This window comes from Streptopelia decaocto (assembly GCF_964273445.1).
Source record: "Streptopelia decaocto genome assembly, chromosome: 1".
NCBI classification, from domain to species: domain Eukaryota; kingdom Metazoa; phylum Chordata; class Aves; order Columbiformes; family Columbidae; genus Streptopelia; species Streptopelia decaocto.
In genome coordinates this window covers 178,871,845-178,892,106 of record NC_138663.1, presented here as the reverse complement: position 1 = coordinate 178,892,106, position 20,262 = coordinate 178,871,845, and the positions used below count along the sequence as shown (strand labels likewise).

Here is a 20,262-nt window from a genome sequence, read left to right as displayed (position 1 = left end):
GTACTTCTGAATGCTGTTAATTCTGTACGAGACAGAGAAAATGGCATTAATACTGTTAACAGGTGGCTTGTAATCCCAGCTGCACAGCTGATAATGGTGAAGAGTTTCATCCATCAACAGAGATTAAGACAGAGTCCTAGTCACAGTACCTACGAGATTTTTCTTTGCTGTTCACAGCATTTGTTTGCTCTTATTTAATGGTTGGTATATACCTAAGTAAACATACACATCAAAAAGCAGGAATGTGCAGCTTGAGTAGATGTACTGCTTTTAGCTTCCCGAGGGTATACAATTAGCCATAAAATGTGCACGTTAGCGTGACTTACTGCTGTAAGTATGCTCAGCATAGTATTCATTCTGGATCTCTCATAATGATTAATGCCTAAAATACAGATGTTCTGTTTAAGTTCTGTTAGAAAAAGTAGCCCCAAAGAGAAAACATTTCGCAAGAGGGAAGCTCAAAGATATAGTACATTTTTTTAAAAAAACGGCCCCTCACTGAATGCATGTAGTTGAAGCATTTTTGCAGAACGAGTCTGAAAGATGGAGTAGATACTTCACAGGGAGAGGATTTCTTTCTGCATCTTCTTTCAGCCATTGGGCTTCACACCTGGCCTGTCTCCAGGGCTGGAGACAGCTTGCTGGTTTCAGTCATGCTTTTGACATTATTTCCAAAGGCGCACTCTGATATAATCTTCTACCACCAAAAGCAAAACAAAAGCTCAACAAAACTTGACATGAGGAACAGTTCACAGAGTAAATTGACATGAGCTGTTCGCAGTAAGTGGTTTTATCTGATAAAAATGGCTTTTTTTTTTCTTAGTAGTGAATTATCTGTGAACAGACTATGACTGTACAAATAAGTTAGCTGATTATTCAAAAAAGTTTTACATACTTAGACATTATTTCAAGTTGAAACCTCTTGCCAGCTATTCACTCGCTATTCATATTAATTATTCACACTGCAACTGGCATTTCCTCAGTGTGTTACTTAAGCACGACTTAATGTGGCTGTGTGAAATTTTTCATAGCGGATCATTTTTGCGAATCCATATTCACTGTAATATATTATGTGTGAATTTTTACTAGCATGAGTAATTGTGAAACTCCACTTTTTTGAATGTTCTTGTTAGCGTTGGTTTTTGTTGTTGCTGCTCACATGAGAAGGGTTTGCAAATTGCTGCCAGAGACTGAAAATATGTAATCCTTGTACGCGATGCTGTCCAAGGGTTTCTGCGATACTTCGGAGAGAGACAAGCACGGTATTGTTCCCATCACCCATTGTAGTTCAAGCAATCTGGTTTTCTTTAAAGGCGAAGTCCTTAGCGAACCAGAGCTGCCACTTTGCAGAGATTATTGTTGTGAATGAGATGTTAACTAATTATCTGTTTCACACCCTCCGTCCTGCTGGCTCCGGTTAGTGCTGTGTTTTTCCTTGGAAAGGGAGCGGATGAGCCCAGGCCGGGCAGGGACCAGCACCAGCAGCTCAGCCCTGGCTTTCGGGCAGGGAGCCATCGTGATTCACTCTAGTGGGGCAGAATTCAGGGGCCCAGGGGTGCAAAAGCAACCCACAGGAGGTGAGGAAAGGTCACTGTGGAACAGATGTCACCTCCCTGCTTGCTGCAAGCGTCGGCTGTGGCCGTAGCTGCCCGCTTGACCTGCAGGGCTGCCATGGGGAAGACCTGTTTCGAGCGCAGTTTCCCATGAGCTGCCTCTGAAATGGTACTAATCATAAATAAATTTCCCACCTATTCTGTTTTTCAGCTGCTTTTTTCCCCCCTCCCTTAAGTTCCCGAGTTCTTTTCTTTATTTTTTTTGTTTGTTTGTTTGCATGGCATGTTTTGTCTCAGTGGTGAAACCGGTTGTTTTGCTCTTTGAAGTTTGTACCGATCTTTTCAGTTGCTTTCACGTTACGCCTTTGAGAAAGGATCAGACATTATAAAGACTGTACTAATTCCACGTTAAAATATTCATAGGACTGAAGTTCACAGCAAAATGAAACTGAAACCACCACCATTTGTGACTAAACGTTACAGAGGAATGCCTGCTTAATATGCAGGATTTGCCCTTTTTTTTTAATTTAGCAGTTCTTTCAGTACCATCTTATGACTCTGTCATATATTAAACTGCTCTTTTCTCCTGAACTAACAGAAATCAGCAGTAGGCCTCCTGAAACTGAAGCAATTACTTTTTAGGGTTCTGTCTGCAGAATGATGGAGGCTGGTAGGTTTTTCCGTTTATAGGTTGTAGCTTCAGCCCTTCAAAACCTGAGCTATCACACATGGGTGATGGCTGAACTATAGTATAAATTATAACCTGCAGAAAACTGTAAGAACAGCATCTGTTACACGTGAAACCTTGCTGACAGATGGCCAACAGCCAGCTATGTAGTTACATTAATGCTCACGCTCTAATTTTTTTATAATGAATAGGCAGACATTTCTTAATCACTGTCCTCTTTAAAAGTACTTTTCCCTGGAAAAAACTACGATGGTAATTTATATGGTCAGTTTGTTGCCAGTATTATGGGACTTTAAATGATTAACTGTCATGTAGTAAAGGGCGATTAAGAAAATAAATTGGAACATTTAGTTTTGAATGAAGTTTTATCTCTAAAGAGAATATTGAAGTGTTTGGTTTGGGTTTTTCCTCTGAAAAATACAGGGGATAATATTTTGTGCAGAATAAATTCTAGGCCAACTTGTCAGATGGTACAATTTGCTACACTTTATTTACCTTCTTAATGTAACTAATTACAGTTATAAGATGCATAGGAAAGAGTAACTAATTGGATTATGTAACTTCCTGAAACCTTTTTTGGTTTTTTAACCTTTGCCATGTCTGGCCAGTTTAATTTGGAAAAATAACAGTTAATCAAACTCTGCCACTTTGTGGTTCACCTATTCTGGCGTTGTTTTGAAAGCATCAGGGAAGTGGCTGCACTGACTCATTTTATGGGGATGAGGGAGGAGGGATAGAAAATTTGCACTTAGATGCCCCGTGCACTGGTCTGAATCAGGAGTGTGGAAGTGTGCATCTTCATGGATCAATAGCAGTGCTCAATAACCAGTTCAGAAGTTATTTTACAGCATTTTGAAGTTGGCTGGCATTTGTCTTGTACGTGTGGTGAAGCTGGTCAGGTAGGAGAGTGAAGGCAAAGAGATGTTGGCTGCTGCAGTCCCGCACAAACCCAGCGCCTTTGGTGATCATTTATGATGCTGCAAAGAAACCCAAAGGAGTAGTTAGGTGGAAACAGAACCTCACAGTGTTAATCTGTGAGGATTTTTAGTTTATGAGGGGCCAGTTGTAAAAAAAAAAAAAAATGGGTATGGTTTCAGTTACTTCATAAAGAAATTATTCACTGCTGCATGTAGCATCTGGTTGAAAACAGTGAGAGTTGTCCCTATAGCTCCCCAACGAGATAATTATCCTCACAAATTTTAAAGCCTTATTTTAAAGAGAAAATGAAGGGTGGGTAATGTGTAGGTCTCCTGAAATACCTGTGTTCTTAAATTATTTTTCAGTATCAGTTAACAGTCAGTTCACAGCTGATACTAAAAAGCAATCGCTTAAATTGAACAGCCAGTTATTCTGCACAAGTGGGCGCCTTTTGTGTTTAATGGATATTTTTCTATTTTTAAGAACTTTAGATTTCTTCTGGTGATACTTGGAGGCTCTGCGGTCCCTGTTTTTATCCATAGTAAAACCAGACATGAATTTAAACATGGCTGTGAGCAGCCCAGCAGCCCTTAGCTCGGCCTGGGCAAGGATTCGTGCTGTCGGGAGGTGACGAGACCAAGGTGGGACTCCCAGGAACAGGGTAAAGCTTTCAGAAAAGATGCTGGGCAGGAGCAGGGAAAGCAGGACTTTGGGCAGAGGCGGGGACCTTCCAGCGTGAGGCGGGGTTTCTGTCCCCATCAAGTGAGCAGCAGAGAGCCGTGTTTGGGCAAGCCTTGTGCCCACGGCCAGCGCTGATTCATAGTGAACACGAGTTCGTAGTAACTGGGCTGTAATTGGTGTGCAGATACGAAGGCTTATGTTTGTGGCTTGCTCAGATAAACAAGAACCTGTAGAGTACCCTGGAAAAAATTAAGTTACTTTTAGGTGTGGTTTTCCTTTTTTTCCTCCTTTTTTTTTTCCTTTCCTTTTTTTTTTTTTCCCCCTCTCTTTTTAAAATTTCTACCTATTTAAAATAACACTTGAAATCTGATGCTGCTTAGAAATTACCTCCACCAACACCACCATTCTTCCAGCCGTGACTTTGCTGAAGTGTAACAAATAAGCTGTTTCATCCCAATTCTTCTTCAATTTGTGCCTATATTGTAACTGTCAGTGATTGGAATACCCTTTTAGAATCATAGAATAATTTTGGTTGGAAGAGACCCTCAGGATCATTGAGTCCAACCATAACCTAACTCTAGCACTAAACCATGTCCCTAAGAGCCTCATCTAAATGCCTTTTAAACACCTCCAGGGATGCTGACTCCACCACTGCCCTGGGCAGCCTGTTCCAATGTCTGACAACCTTTTCCATGAATTAATTTTTCCTAATATCCAATCTAAACCTCCCCTCGCTCAACCTGAGGCCATTTCCTCTCATCCTATCACTTGCTACGTGAGAGAAGAGACCAACACCATCCATGCTACAACCTCCTTTCAGGTAGTTGTAGACAGCGATCAGGTCTCCCCTCAGCCTCCTTTTCTCCAGGCTGAACAGCCCCAGTTCCCTCAGCTGCTCCTCATCAGACTTGTGCTCCAGAATGTTGTGCTCTTAATGTTTTGCAACATTAAGAGGAAAACTAAAATAACAGACACCAACTTGCCCTTGGTAGTTGAGTGGGTTATCTGCAAGCACTGTCTTGAGGGACATGAATTAGTGTCTTGCTGCCAGTAGGACAGAGAGGTGGGTGCTTCATCTCCTTTGTGCAGTACACCACACCTTGTTTGTGTTAGCTCTTGGGTTCTCACTATTCAACTTGCTAAACCTGCAAAATCACAAAAACTTCTCTTCAGCCATTTTCTAAAGCTGAATTGTCTTGCTGCATGATCAAAAAAACATGAAGCCTGGCTTGTGTTAAGTGACAGGAGCCTGGGTCATGAACCAGGGGCAGAGATAAGAGGAAGAACCACAGCCCTTGTTTTTTCAGCAACAGGGAAATATTAATTTGGCTTGAACCATCTTGTGAAGTCATCTTCTAAGAGAAGGCTTAAAGGGTGTTAGCAAGAGCATTAATGCAGAAGGGTGTCAGCAAGAGCATTAATGTGGTCATTTTTGTCATTCTGTGTGGATACTCCATTCTGCGTGGCACTCCATACACTTTGGTGAGCATCAAATTATATTAATTTCAGTAATTATTTATATTACTGTTGTAAGTTCCTTTCATTAATCTGGGATACAGATGGTTGACTTCTAGCCACACGGTGTAACAGCGATGTGAAGCTGGTGACCTCTGCTTTGACTGCTGTTACTCAGAGTGTAGAATTGACTTTGCTCTGTCACCTCAGCACCCAAAAGCGAGCGGGAGGGTTTGCTCTTGCTGGGGAAGGAGCAAACAGCAGCTGCTCCCTCCTCCCCACCCACAGCACTGAGGACCAGGGGCTGCTGCTGCTGGTTTTATGTGGCACCGTCACCCAGCCCCACTCAGTGGCTTCGGCTGAGCTGGATCATGGCGACTGAACTTCCCATCCATTCAGACAACGCCAGAACTGCCGACAGCTGCCTTGGGACTGCTGTATGCCTGTATTTAGGGTGATGTCCTTATCGTGGTCTTTGTTATGTTAGATTATAGGGAAGTTCCCATCCAGATGAAACGTAGAACCAGATGTGATCAAGTTGGTACTGCAGGGCCAAGCACGGGCATGGCTGCATTTGGTCCAGCCTCCTCCTCAGCTCCCCAAGCATTTCCCAGGGATGCTGGTTGTCTCTTGAGGACAAGATGCTCTGGGACTGAGCTCCTGAGCCTGCAAGCTGCATAACAAAACTGTCAGCGGTTTGCTGCCGTCTTGCTCTACGGCTTTCCAAGCCATAACCGTAGTCTGCACTCACTAACCTCCCCTTGTCTCTTTTCACGCTGTTCACCTCCTCAGCTCTGCCTTTCTCATTTCTTAAGCCTGTTTGGAGATGTCAGCCAGAAGGTGCAGGTCCCGAACTGGCTGAATGTCTGTGCAAGGTGTGGGGTGGAGGGTATCCTCTGGACAACAGGGAGAGTTGCTGGGTGAGTTAGGGGATCCCGACAACCGTCTCTACTTTATTGTGTCTTGGCGTGAGCCTCTGATGCTTGGGGCATAGTAGGACTGAGGTCAAGAAAAATCCAGAAGGTAAGGAGGCTTCTCCTGAGCTCTGTGTGCTGCCTGGAAATCACAGCTGGGTGGAGGAGTTAGGGCTGATGTGTGAATGTCTGCAGTCATCTTTGCCCTCTCCTATTGATATGATTGCTGAAGCTGTAAACATTTGGGGTGAAACTGGGTTTTTTTGTTTTGTGTTGGTGGGTTTTTTTTTAGTTATGTGATTGTTTAGTGCTCATGGGGTGGGTGCTTTGTTACCGTGATTTTTATTTTAAAAAAGCACAGAAGTTCTGCTTTCTGGCGTAAACTCCTTTCTTCCGTGGGAAGAAGAAGTGTTCCAAGGTCATTGTATTGTTTTATGGTGCATTTTTGCTTGTTCTGTCAGTCAGTCTCTTCTTTTTTTTTTTGAGTGCTCCACCCAAAATTCCTCAAAGCTGAACAGGGGGAGAGAATGTGAAGCTGACTCATTACAGGACTGAGAAAGTAATAACTGAGGTTCATTGGTGTCCTAGGGAGGGGAATAAGAATGCAGCCCTTTGTGTTGCTTTGATAGATGCACGTGAATTCCCCAACATAGCTTCAAATTCTTGTCAAAGGATCAGGAAGCCTGGGCCGTGCATTTCCATCCAACAAAGAGTAATTTCTAAAAGAATGTGTTAAACGTTTCTGAAGGTTTACAGTACCAGGTGCTGGAACTAGCATCTAACTTATTTGTCATGTTACAATTGTTTTGAAAAAAAAATCCTCTGGCAAGGTACTCCTCTAATCAAACCAATATTATCTTCTTGGACAGCTGTTAATTTACAAAATGACATTTTATTAGATTTTCTGGAGTATAGGTTCAAATGACCTTAATTAAAAATTAAGGTCATCATTAGAGCTCATCAATGGAGCTCATCAGTAGACTGATGAGGGATTGTCTAGTAGTCAAAATTTTTGAGAAGTTTGCCAGCCCTCTGTATTGCTTTTGTGTTTTATGTTTGCTTTCCACCGTGTTCCTGGAGCCTGTGCTGTTAGCCCTGCCTGTAATCTCCAGGGATTTAAATAGTTTATGATTCCATTACACCTTTATATCACATGATCTCTAATAGAAGTTCTCTAAAAGAAGAAATTAGCAATATTGGGTTTATTTGGTTTTTTTAAAGATATTGTCTGGAATATTATTTATGGTAGTAATATTTCTTAGGGTTCATTGGTATTGTGTTTTAGTGCATGTGCTTGATCAGCAAAAAGAGGGGTTAGAAAGATGAGGCAGAAACAAAGGGTTTGTGCTGTTGTTTTTGGGTTGGTTTGTTTGTTTGTTTGGGGTTTTTCGATACATACAAACTGAAAAATGCAGTGTATTAAAGAAATGAAATGATTGCAGTGTGCATTTTCTCCCCAGCTTACTCATTACTACTTATCTGGTAGAAGACTGTGTTTACCACCTCTTCTAGAAATGAAGGAGGAATGAAAATCATGTTAAGCTTTAAGTCCAGTTCATAACTTGTTAAGAATTAATTTTTTCTCTCTTGCCTTTAGTTGAAGCATCTTGTCATAATGGAGATGAAACAATGGAAACAATTGAGGCTGCTGAAGCACTTCTCAATATGGACTCTCCTGGTCCTATGTTGGATGAAAAAAGAATAAGTAAGATTTTTATGAGAGCAAATCCAACCTGCATTTGCCTTGTTTATTTGTGAAAGAAGCAGGGATTCAGTGCAGCATGGCTGCATGGAATTGGCAAGATTGTTTTGCTCCAGGTAGCCTTTGCATACATATCAGATAGATACGTACATAGATATCAGAAATTCAGTGTTGTATGCAATGAAAGATTTCATTGCCATGCCAGAGATGAACAGGTAAGAAAAGTTGCAGAGGGATGGTGTGAATGAAGTCAAGTGGTTTAGATTGCAGTGTTCTGCTTGGCTGATAAAGGATTAGTCTGTTTATGTTGCCAAGAGAAGAGAATGTACACTTACATCTGCAGATTGCCTTAAACATGAATAAAAATGCGTGATCACCAAATAATTGTGTTTTTTGGGGGAGTGGGTTGTATCCTTATATCATTAAGTTGTTCTGTTTTAATAGTACTTCTGGTTGTGTTAAATGCGGGTGGATGTATTTCATTATGAACTAGTCTTTTCTCCCATGAAGACCTTAAGTGTCATAGTTTTGTTTTATTCTATATGTAAACTTTGCTGTTTAAAAAAAGAGCTTTTAAAAGTCCTCGTGGCTGTGTGAAAATAATCCTCTTGTCCCTTTCCCTAAAGCAACTATGTTTGGTGCAACTGAAGATGATGATATGGTGGCTCCTATTACACACGTGTCAGTCACACTTGATGGGATCCCTGAAGTGGTGGAAGTTCACCAAACCCCAGACCCTTATGCTGAATCACCAGAGACTCCAGAATTTGAACAACCGAAGAAGAAAAAAGGTAAGATGCTACTGGGGAACAGTGGTGTGGAGTAGGAGAGCAGTGGGTGGTGTGCTCTTCTCCCCTGTGGGTGTCTGGAACCATTCCAGGTGTCAGGTCAAAATACTTGAGTGGGCTCAGCTAGAAATACAGGGAAGGTGTTTTCTCACTGGGTAGGGTGAGCACGGATTCTGGTGTTTAGACAGTAATGGTGTTGCATAGGCAGCAATGATGGCCTGTCCCACAGGAAACAAATCTCTGTCTGTTCTGTTTACGTTTTTTTCTTCAGAGTACAGTTGCAATACAAGCTATAGAGCTTTTGTTACTGTGAATCCTGAGTTACTTTAATTAGCTCTTATTTAGCTTCAACTAAAGATACTTGATCTGTTCAGAATACTGGATGAGAATGAGGAGCGTTTTTTAGCTTTTCTTGAATATGAATGTTTATTTTTTTTTTAATAGCTGCATGCTATAGTAAGCATTATTCCCACTGGTGTTAGATAACATTTACACAGTGTTCACTGAGTGATGTTCCATCGGGGTTGGTGCTATGCCAAAGAGTAATGAAGTGGTGATAGCCAGACCTTCTGCTCCTGTTTTCCCACCCAGTTTCAACGTGGACCCCATCAAAGGCATGGAAGCTGATGTCTGCAGGGGGAAAGAGTCATGCAGTGCAGGCAGATGTAAGGGCCCCTCATTACAAGAGAGACATTGAGGTGTTGGAGTGAGTTCAGAGAAGAGCAAACGAGCTAGTGAAGGGTCTGGAGCACAAGTCTGATGAGGAGCAGCTGAGGGAACTGTGGCTGTTCAGCCTGGAGAAAAGGAGGCTGAGAGGAGACCTGATCGCTGTCTACAACTACCTGAAAGGAGGTTGTAGCATGGAGGGTGTTGGTCTCTTCTCCCAAATAACAAGCGACAGTACAAGAGGAAATGGCCTCAGGTTGAGCGAGGGGAGGTTTAGATTGGATATTAGGAAAAATTAATTCATGGAAAGGGTTGTCAGGCATTGGAACAGGCTGCCCATGGCAGTGGTGGAGTCACCACCCCTGGAGGTGTTTAAAAGGAGTTTAGATGAGGTTCTTAGGGACATGGTTTAGTGCTAGAGTTAGGTTATGGTTGGACTTGATGATCTTGAGGGTGTTTTCCAACCAAAATTATTCTATGATTCTATGGTTATGAGGTGCCAAAAACAAACAAACAAATGAAAACCACAAAAAAGTTATGTTTCTGGAACTAATCCTAGGCCTGAGTCAGAGCATGAGAACTTTGACAGGTTCCCCTGTGAAACAAAAGCCTCCAGAACAGGGCTCCTGCTACCCAGCCATACTCCTGCCGAAGGAGAGTGCATTTTTGCTGCTACTTTTGCTTCTAGTCCCAAGTGCTGGGAGTTGTTATCTGTGAGAGAGAGCATAACAACCTGTGGAGATCTCGGGGAAGCCTCCTGAGCCCCGCGTGTGTCACGAGGTCTGGTAGGGGTGGGTGTGGGTCAGGAAGTCTCCGATTCCCATCAGAAAGCTGAACTGAAACTGCTGTGGAGCAGAGCTTTACCAGCAGCTGCCCCGACAGCGCTGCTGGGGAAACTACCGTGCTGTGCGCACTACTGTGAGATAACCGACCATAAGAGGATTTTAAACTGTTTTTTTTTGGTTTGTTCATGTCTTTTCTTCTTCTTTTTATCGCTGGCTGCTCTGTGGGTCAAAACAAGGAGCTGCTGTCTGCCAGACATTTAACTTCTTTGGCTTTATACTTTCATACCCTCTTTCATGTCATGCTTCTGCTTACTCCCACTCCTTCCTCCTCCCTTAGCTGTAGGTTAGAAAACCAGTTGCTTCACAGCAAACGTGTGTTTGCTTTTGACAGTTCATTGGATAGAAAAACACAGAAAAGATGCATCAGCTCAGTGTTTCATTAACTACTAATTTTCAGTGTTGAGACTTAATGAGGTAGATGGTATGGTTTGAATTATGTTGACGTAGTATTATAATTCAGAATGTCCAGGGATTTGTAAAGCATTGGTGTACAACAATCACTGCAAAATATTATTTATTTTGTAGTGCACTTTAGGATGATGTACAATGTGTGGGTGGGATTCTTTTTGGGTTTTGGTTTGTTTTTGGTTTGTTTTTTAAGTGCAATCTGTTTTCCTTCCTTCAGTCAGTTTTGTGGCACAGCAAAGGACCATGGTCATTTTACCCTATCCATATCACTTGTAATTTTGTAGACATATGGCATATATAACCCATCAGCTAAACTTCAAGGGTTGCATCATGCAGAGCATTGCCGGATAACTGAGCCTGAATAATGGCACCACCATGTAAAGCTCCTCCAAGAAAATCTTCTCCAGAGGCAATGGGGTGATTTCACTTCCTTTGCTTCTGGGCCTTATTGCTGCAGCAGGAGAGCTGTATCCACCCATCTGCTCCACTCCAAAACCGTGCTCAGTGTGATGCTGGTACTCATGAATGCCTGAGCACTGAGCTGCTGAACTATGGATCAGAAAGACAGGAAAAACAAAGGGATATCAGAGAAAGAAACTTGGAAATTTGCTATACTAATACCTTCAGTCCTGGTTTTGCTGTGGGAGGTATCTGTCAGTAGGTGGTCACATAAGTTATATACACATTATATTTTTGATAGATACTGTTACCTATATTTTTACATACTTTTTTTTAAACAAAACCCACAGAAAACAGTGCAAGAAAATGTATTGAACTTTTCCTGGTGTAGTATAAAATATTTCATCAGGATAAACATCTCACTTTCTAAATATCACATTAATTTGTAACATGAATTTCTAACCCAAAGTGATTTGCAACCATGGAAATAGGAAAGTGCAAATACAAATTATAAATTAGATTAGCCATACAAAAGTACGGTAGCCCCACATAATGCTTAGCTTTTGCACATTCTTCATCCTTCCTCTTCATAAAATTCTCTCCTAAAAAGGAATTTAGTGGTGTATTCTGTAAGGTAACAAACTCATGTTCTATTGAACCAGAGGAGGAAGCATGCTGATGCTTAATGTGCTTTTAGAAAACAATTTTTAGACAAACGAGAAAGATCTTGTGTGTCTCTCTTAACTGTTTTTGATGGTATCAGTCAGTGCCTGGAGATTATAGCTCACGACATAGTCTAAAACCATCATCTTATGTATTTCCAGCCCAGATATAGAGCAGTAACATCAATACCTTTCTGTAAACAAGTTTCACATTCTTCACTGATTTCTAATTTTGGATGGATTTCTGGTAGAGGATTGTCTGAATAGGATGTCCTCAAGTAGTCTAGGCTGAGGTCAGAGAGTCATTTCCTTACTAAAGTAGCCCCTAAAAACAAAAGCAAAGGTGAAATGTCATAGTTAAAGGAATTGCGCAGGCCTATTCGTCTTGCCTCTGTAGAGCATAATTGCTTTGAAAATGCGATAAATAGAGAAAAAGAAAAATATTTTTTCTTTAGATCCTCAATTATGACAATAGGTTATGTGGACTAGAAGTATGTTTTCCAAGTCTCATATCTGCTTGGTCTGTTCTGCCTCTCAAAACAGCAAAGGTACTACATGAATAGTTTAGGTATTGTCATTGTACTAAGGCATCACTGCAAAGCCTCATAAGAGAGGTATTTATTTCATAAGAAGGTTCTGAAGGTTTCTGATTAATTACATTACCCATAAATGCTGCCATTGCAGGGAATGGGAACTAATAAAGGAATAGGTTCAATGTTTTATACTGAAAAATACTTCAGCATGACTTAATTTATTTTACTCCACTATGTTTACATAGTTGATTTCTCAACATTTTCAAATGAATGCTCTTCATTCTTGCCATCCTTTGTAACAAATTTTTTCCTGTCAGTGTTTCTCACCAGGTAGACCCACTATGTTTATGATTTTAAAAACTGGGTTTTTTTTTCAGAGTCTGTTACTGGTTCTGTTGGTCTTAAACAAACAAGTGACTTTCCTTTAGTTGTAGCCACTGTTGTGAAAGGGGTAAAAGACAACAGGACTGAAAAATGTTTCCTTCACGTGACAGTATCATTTGCGGCTGTCAGGGGAGACTTCAACTCTGTGAAACAAGCAGACAATCTTGTTTTATCCCTACATTCCATTTTGGCAATGAGTGTACAAGATAGTGCTCTGTGTATTATCTAGCTTTTCCTATTTAAACTTTTGCCCACAGTTAATAGCTTATTCTTCTCATCTCTTCTGTTGTAAGTGCTCTTAAAGAGTATCTAAAAAGCCACAGAAATTTCCAAGGTACAAGGACTTTGGAAAAATGAGCATAATCTTTACTAGAAATATGCTAAGAATGTGGAGGTTCCAACCCTGCTGTAGAAATTGAAAAAGTTCAGAATTGAATTGAGCCCATAACTTACTAGAAATTGAATCCTCTTTGAATTGGGGAAACAAATCTCTTCCCTTTTTAGGTCCTCATTCTTTTTAATTTCCTTTTTTTTATGCTGCAGCTTGACTTACTGGTGGTTTATTTCAGGGAAGAAGCCGAAACCATCTCGTTCTGAGTCCCCTACTACAACTCCAAACATATCTGTGAAAAAGAAAAACAAAGATGGAAAGGGTAAGTCAAAGAGTTGTCACTGAATTTAAAAGAACATTGTTTCTGAGTGACCTGTAAAAAGGAAACATTTGTGATGCAAAAATAAAATGTTCACCTTTTTCTTGTGATGTAAAAGCAGATCTTATGTTCAGGGGGCAGTTAATATCTCAAGGCAAGTAAAAAATTAGTGCATGAGATTTCTTGGTAAAATACCCAGTTCCTAGGGAGAGTAACATTTGTCACTTTAATAGCGAGGGTTCTTGGAAATTCTTCAAGCTCCCGCAGAGCCTGCTGTGTTCTCAGTGAAGTCTTGGGGAGCGCTTTCCATTGTGTTAGGGTCTCTTGGGCTGTGGTTATTTTGACAGATGATCTTTGAAAACATTTTGCCTCTTTGTGTGTCTAATTCTGCATGAGGAGCTCACCAAGGCTCCCAGTTGGCAGCAGGAAGTACCAAGCCCTGAATTTTGAGGAAAGTTGTAACGCAGCTTCAAGACATGGGCAGAAAACTTGGGATTTTGATCCTTCTTTCATTCCTCCTGTATTTAAAAGGAAGAAGGAGAATGAGCACCAAGTAACTGATATGACAAATCATGTCCTCCAGACTGCACTGTTCAGTAGTGCCTGTCAGTTTTGTCAGCAGCTCCGTTGCTTTGCTTCTGAGTCCTGCACTTGAGCCTGGGGTTGGTGTTGGAATGGCAGCTCGTGCGCCTCCTGGACCCCACTGAGTTCTGCTGAGCTCCGTGGGAGCTGGAAATTAACCTCCCCGTGGCCACCACAAATGCCCTCACACACGCCAAGGGACCGGGGTGCTTGCGTGCAGGCAGCGCTTGCCAGGAGGGAAGCCCAGCCAAACCTGGAAGGTGTTGGCATGAGAATGTCAGACTTTCTTGATATCAAAAGAATGAGTATGGGTGGTTTTGTTTTCTTTTGAAGAGGGATTTTCTGCAATAACAGGAAATGAAGACGTGTTTGCAAGCAATAAATATTTAACAGGTTAATGCCAGCAATTTTGAGTATGTGTTCTTGTGGCTTTTTTTTAAATTAAAACCTGATTTTTATGTAAAAAAATGAAAGAAAAGTATCAGGAACCTACAGGTAGTACTCAAATGAAATAATCGAAATACTAAAGCAGGCAGCCACAAAATTAAGAGTCTAATGTTTCTGTTAATGATAGCAAAGATACACCATATTTCACATTTGTCCATTGTTACAAAACTGCTAATACAGAAGGAATTTAAAAGGAGCGTGTTGTCTGAAACCACTGCCTGTTAGGAGAAAAGCTACCACAAAAGCATTTGTTTAGCATTTTGAGGAACATAGAATTGAAGTACAAGGGATATTAATATAACCAGCTGTGGCAGGGAAGCAGCTAGAAAATCATGAGAGTTGCCTGACTCGCAGTATCCACAGTGTTCCCCTAAGGAGAACATGTATGCTAAAATACCAGTCTATCCATATAGTTAGTTGATGTGATGCGTGGAGAAAACTGAGTTTTCTACATATTTCTTCTCCTTCTGTGACTGAGAGGAGCTTAAAAATTCTGCCAGTGAGTAAAGCAGATGCCGTTTTGGCAGACAGCCCTCTTCACAGTGAATTTCAGTGGCTAAGCAGTGACAAATTTTTAGGCTGCCTTGATGCTGCTGAGCATTTTTAGTCTAGACTACAACAAAAGCACCCTGGATTAGATGGTAAGTGGCTGGGAATGCTCTCCCTCCTGTCTGATTTTGTGTCTTTCCTAAGCAGTCTTAACCTTTGCCTTCAGGGTATCCAAAGGCAAACAGGCTCAAGGTTTTGTGTAAATTGGGAGAGGTTTGTTGCAAAGGCAGGTTTTTTTCCCTAGGAGTGGTCACTTTTCAAGTTTCCACCTGCTGAAGGAGCTGTTAACTTTTGGTACTGCCAGTGCTGGTGACTTTGCTGAATATTTTCAGAATATAGATTTAATTTATAAGAAACTTTTTCTTGTTAAAAAAAGTTCAGACCGGCGGTTGTTAAAGTTGAAAAAACCTGCCGGGTTAAACTGAAGCAAACAAAAGAGATCCTGTCACCTCATGCACTGGGCATCATTTTCTGTGAAACTTAAGAAATGTGCACACGCTGTCCTTGCTGTGTTTTTGCATTGCTATTAGTGGGAGGTGATACTTTCACACAAAGAGTTTTTTCTTCCGTTCTCAGACGTAACAGCATATCACTAAGAAGCTTATGTGCAGCTCCATGTGTCCAAAACATCAGACACCAAAAGCCTTAAAAAAAGTAGGAAAAGGGGGTCTCATTAGTTATGAGTTTGGACTCCTTAAATGTGTTTTCAGAAAAAAAGACGAATATGAAAATTTTGTAATATGTTAAATAATCATAATCTGTGATTTTAATGCTGTTTTTTTATATATGGTAAACACTGAACAGGTGTGATGGATTTCCATATATGTGTGTTTGTGCCCGCTTGCTTATAAAATGAAATTTGAGTGTTGTCTACCACCAAGTGCAAGCACTCACTGAAGTAATTAAAAAAAAGCTTTTTCCGAACTTTATTCCTGAAGATTTGCCTGCCTCAGCATATGCCAGTGATTGCTCCATATAAGTCTAATTGTTAAAAGTAAGGATTTTGTTTAGCCTTTTAAAGGATTATAACACTCACCTGAATTCAGCAAAGTATTTAAGCAAGGGCTTAATTTCCAGCATTTTCAGAGGATAGACCTGAACAAGTTCCTGTTTGAGGTAAAGCAATAGTAGCTACTTCTGTGCCTGGGTTAGGCAGGAGAGAAGGGGACACGTAGCTGACTGATGTTGTCTAACATTGGTGGTTGGAACAGGGTGACTGTAGGTTGACTGGTATGTGACTCTGTAGGTTTACAGACACTGGCCAGGGGTGTCTCGGCACCCAGATTCTAATAACTAACAAGAATCCCTTCCCATACCCTTCCACCGCTATTTCCTAGTCTTGGGGACGTATTACAAAGTATTCATAAAGATATCAGCTTCTTAACTTTTATTGGTATCATTAATAAAATATGGTCAACTAATATATATTTTTTTTCCTCTGTCCTGAAATACTTTTACTTTAGGAAATACGATTTATCTCTGGGAGTTCTTACTAGCACTGCTCCAGGACAAAGCTACGTGTCCTAAATATATCAAATGGACTCAAAGAGAGAAGGGCATTTTCAAACTGGTAGATTCCAAGGCTGTGTCCAGGTTGTGGGGAAAACACAAAAACAAACCTGACATGAATTATGAAACAATGGGTAGAGCTCTCAGGTATGTGCCTTTTTAATAATACACTGGTTTTGTTGCCTTAGTGTTTGCATGCATTAAATGCCTTGTCTGATTTGTGTAACAACAGTAAAGAGTTAATATTCTAGCAATTTGGGAAATTAGGAAGTTATTTCAGCAAAATAAATAAGCTAACTAAAAGTAACACTTAATAACCTCAACCCCAAATCATTTGCCTTCAGCCTCAGCTCAGACATTCAGCGCTGCTGCAGAAACTGCGTTTTTCACAGTCAGCCACAGCCAAAGTACGAGGCTGAAGATTCCAAGTGGGGCAAGCCTTTTACATAAAATGTGAATCTCTTTTCTCAAAAATAATCCTAAATTCGGGTGTGTTAATGAAATTATTTCTACTTACTGGAAATTAGCTCATTTCCAGCGGAAGATACAGTTTTAGAATTCAGGTCTGGGTGCACTTATGTGTACAGACAGTGTTAAAACATTTTCTCTTATGCCTCTGCCTGTCAGACTGGCATTTTTCTCATACAGAAAAGACTGTGCAAAATACGAGTGTGGGTGATGGCAGCTTCAGTCTTACCTGCTGGTTAATAATTGTCCAACTGGGCAGCTGTGCATTTCTTTTCATTTCCCTTCGCCCCTCACTTCAGTGTGTGTAATTTCAAATTGTCATATTAATTTGTAAATTTAACAGTAGTAGTGCTCTCCTGTCCTGTTCCCTTTGCTTTCTTGTAGCTAAAATGTCTGCCTGTGCTCACTGCTGCATAAGCACAAATTCAGGTAACTGAAAGAACTGTATGAGTCAAGAGGAGAATTACAAGTTTCATGCAACTTTTAAAGGTTATGAGTTGATAGGAGAGCTGCCAAGTCACAGAGTTCTCTTTCTCCTCAGGGTTATCCGAGGTTCAAATTAAAAGGTGACAAGAAATACCAGTGAAAGAAAGTTGTTTGAGGAAAAAAATGCGCTATTAAATTGGCGACTCCTTTATAATGAAGCAAATAGGCACTTAAAATATTGAACTTTAAGCTTCTTGTTAGTGCGGGTCTTATTTTCTGGGGGTTTTGTTGCCCCTTTTAAATTTTTCTTTAAATTTTGCTTTCATTCGGTTCTTGGCAAAAAATACTGTGTAACTTGATGTGTGTATGCATTAAACAGATACTATTACCAAAGAGGAATACTGGCTAAAGTAGAAGGTCAGCGCCTAGTATATCAATTTAAAGAAATGCCAAAAGATCTTGTCTATATCGATGATGAAGATGCGAGCCCTAGCACCGAATCATCAGATTCAACTCTGCTCTCAACTCCTGTGGCCAATAGAAACCAGTCGAGCAGATCTCGAGCATCTGCAAACGCGGGAACAAAGGGAGGATCAACCACAATGCTAAAAACAGGAAACTTGAAGCCGGCTAAGCTGAAGGAGCACGTAGAAGTTGTGCAGCAGCAGACACCTGGCTTGACTTCAGAAGTTTTGAGGACAATGCAATCTCCGCAGCCAGTACATCCCACGCAGCTTTTTCGGACAGTTCACGTAATGCAGCCGTTGCAGTCCCTCACGGAAGGACACGCGGCTGTAACCAGTAATGTTCCAGACGAAACATTAAATCCCTCGGTTCAGAATATAAGGTAAGAAAACATACAGGAAATAAGTGTATGAATAATAATAAATTCACTGGATGATGGCTAGATAGACTAGATTCTTTGTTGTGCGTCAAAAGAATTGCTTGTCTCCCAGTTCGGTTGAAGTGAAATGGTGTCTTTGTGGCTGACCCTAGGAGTTGGGGATTACTGCAGCGTACTGCAATGTCTACACTCATAAAATGCTGTGCCTTTGGTGGAGGGAAGCACATCTTTCATGTGGTATTAAGCCTGATGCAAATCCTTTAGAGAGGAAAAACATACAACTTCTCTTTAAAATCGGTATCATTGGTTGTATCCTGTAGCAGAGACGGTATTTTCATCACTCTCTTTTTCACTGATTGTTTAATGTCTTCACTTTTGAATTACATGTGGTGTGTCTGCATGATCCCTTCAAAAAGATTTTCCTTTTTTGTCATCTCTTTCATCTTTTGCATTGTCTTCAGTTACAACAGGGGAAAGCTCCAGCTCTAGCATTTTGCTGCTGTTATAAGAGCGTGTTCTTTTGATTTTTAGAAAGCAATTAACAGGATAATCTCATGGGAATTCTGTATCTGCAGACTATTTTGGGAGACAGTCTTCCATGCTTAATTTGTAAATCAACTGACTGACACTACACAGCATTTAAGCATCATCATCCTTTGCACCTATGTACCCCTTAGTAGCAGCATCCTAATTGAAGGAAGTTTTAAAAGCAATCACTTAAGCCTGGTTTTACCCTAGCCTGCGGCGTCCCCTGATGGAGCTCGTTTGTCTTCACTGACTGCAAAAGACCTAAAACAAATAAATGCTGGTGAAATCTAGACCCTTCACAGGAATGTCAAGGTACTAATTCTGCACCTTAAAGCTGTTTCAGGAAAGCTTCGGGATGTAATTCAGGAGCTGCACATTCATAGTGAATTATGAACACCACTTTGCTTTTTGAGCTTTACTGTGTTAACATCACTGTTACAATGGTCGGCATTTGGTGCTGCAAAATGACAATTATGCTATTTCCTTCTCCCTTCCTTTATTCTTTCCTTTGAAAATTACATCCAGAGCCACCAATAGATTTCAAGTGGTACTGACTAGCTGAGGTTAACTATGGAATTTTGTCAAAGAGTAGTAAGTAATGACACTAATAAGACTAAATTATTTATTTGTTTCCAAAGAATAAGTTTTGCTCTCTCCTCTCTTCTACTAGGGGGATTTTGTAAGAGCTGGTTGGTTATTAAAACTCCACTTACATAAAAGGAAAATCCAGGATAGCAATAACAGCCGTTTTTTTAGAGGAAGGGAAAGAACTGAAACTTCAGATCAGCCTCCAGTGACCGATACAATAGAATCAATAAGAAACACTTCAGAAGATAACCAAGTAGTTGAGGAACCTTAAGATTTATGTATAGAAAATTACAAACCAAGAGTGCAGCTTCGATCAGAAAACAAGTTACATTCTCTCTTTTTTCCTTGGGGTAAAAAACCCTCAAACTTTAAAATTATCCATGGACTTCCTAGTTTGAATCCTTTTTTGAAAAGGTATTCCTTAAAAAATACAAAATATTTTCTTTCATGCTGCAATATGAAAAATTCACACTGAAAAGAGAAATTCACTGCTGCAAGGGAATAAATACATTGAGCCACAAAAGCAAAACTACTTTTCATAGTTACTGGTAGGTACTGTAAAACGAACTGGAAAGAGTTACCAGTTTTAGGTAGACAATATCTGGTTTCTTTTGTCTCTTAATTCTGATATGCATGATTTGAAATCAAATTGTGTTTTACCTATTGTTCTAACAAGATGCAGAGGGAGGAGGGAAGGGTTATATTGATCAGAAGTTTATGTGAACGATAATTATGAAGAATTTGACAAAAAAGCCCAACAAACAAAAAACCAAAACCACCAACAGAACTATTTTGATATTAATTTAGAAAATTAATAAAAATCTGCATTAAGGTGATGTATGGTAAGATTTTAAAGATTAGGGATGAAGCTGCTCTGTTCAGTGCAATCTTATGATTTCAGAGTTAATTACTTGTAAGCTGCAAAAAGTGAGGGGTAGTAATAGCAACAGGAAACCAGTACAGACATAATTCAAGCTATACAATCACCATTTAAGTCAGTAGAATAATGGTATTAAACATTAATAGGGGGAGAGTTCAGCAATTTACAGAGTGAAATAGCTCAACGCTAGACCTA

General features: G+C 40.4%; 1 protein-coding gene across 6 annotated transcripts in view; it reads left to right on the top strand.

Annotated features, from left to right (window-relative positions):
* The window catches only part of ELF1 (E74 like ETS transcription factor 1), a 91,293-nt gene that overhangs the window by 59,074 nt on the left and 11,957 nt on the right, over nucleotides 1-20,262 (top strand). For all 6 annotated transcript variants that reach the window (XM_082053799.1, XM_082053800.1, XM_082053797.1 and 3 more), the window contains exons 4-8: nucleotides 7,807-7,914; nucleotides 8,538-8,702; nucleotides 13,166-13,249; nucleotides 16,288-16,480; nucleotides 17,607-18,074. In XM_082053799.1, coding sequence (XP_081909925.1) covers nucleotides 7,807-7,914; nucleotides 8,538-8,702; nucleotides 13,166-13,249; nucleotides 16,288-16,480; nucleotides 17,607-18,074 — 1,018 coding nt within the window. The remainder of the gene's footprint in view (nucleotides 1-7,806; nucleotides 7,915-8,537; nucleotides 8,703-13,165; nucleotides 13,250-16,287; nucleotides 16,481-17,606; nucleotides 18,075-20,262) is intronic.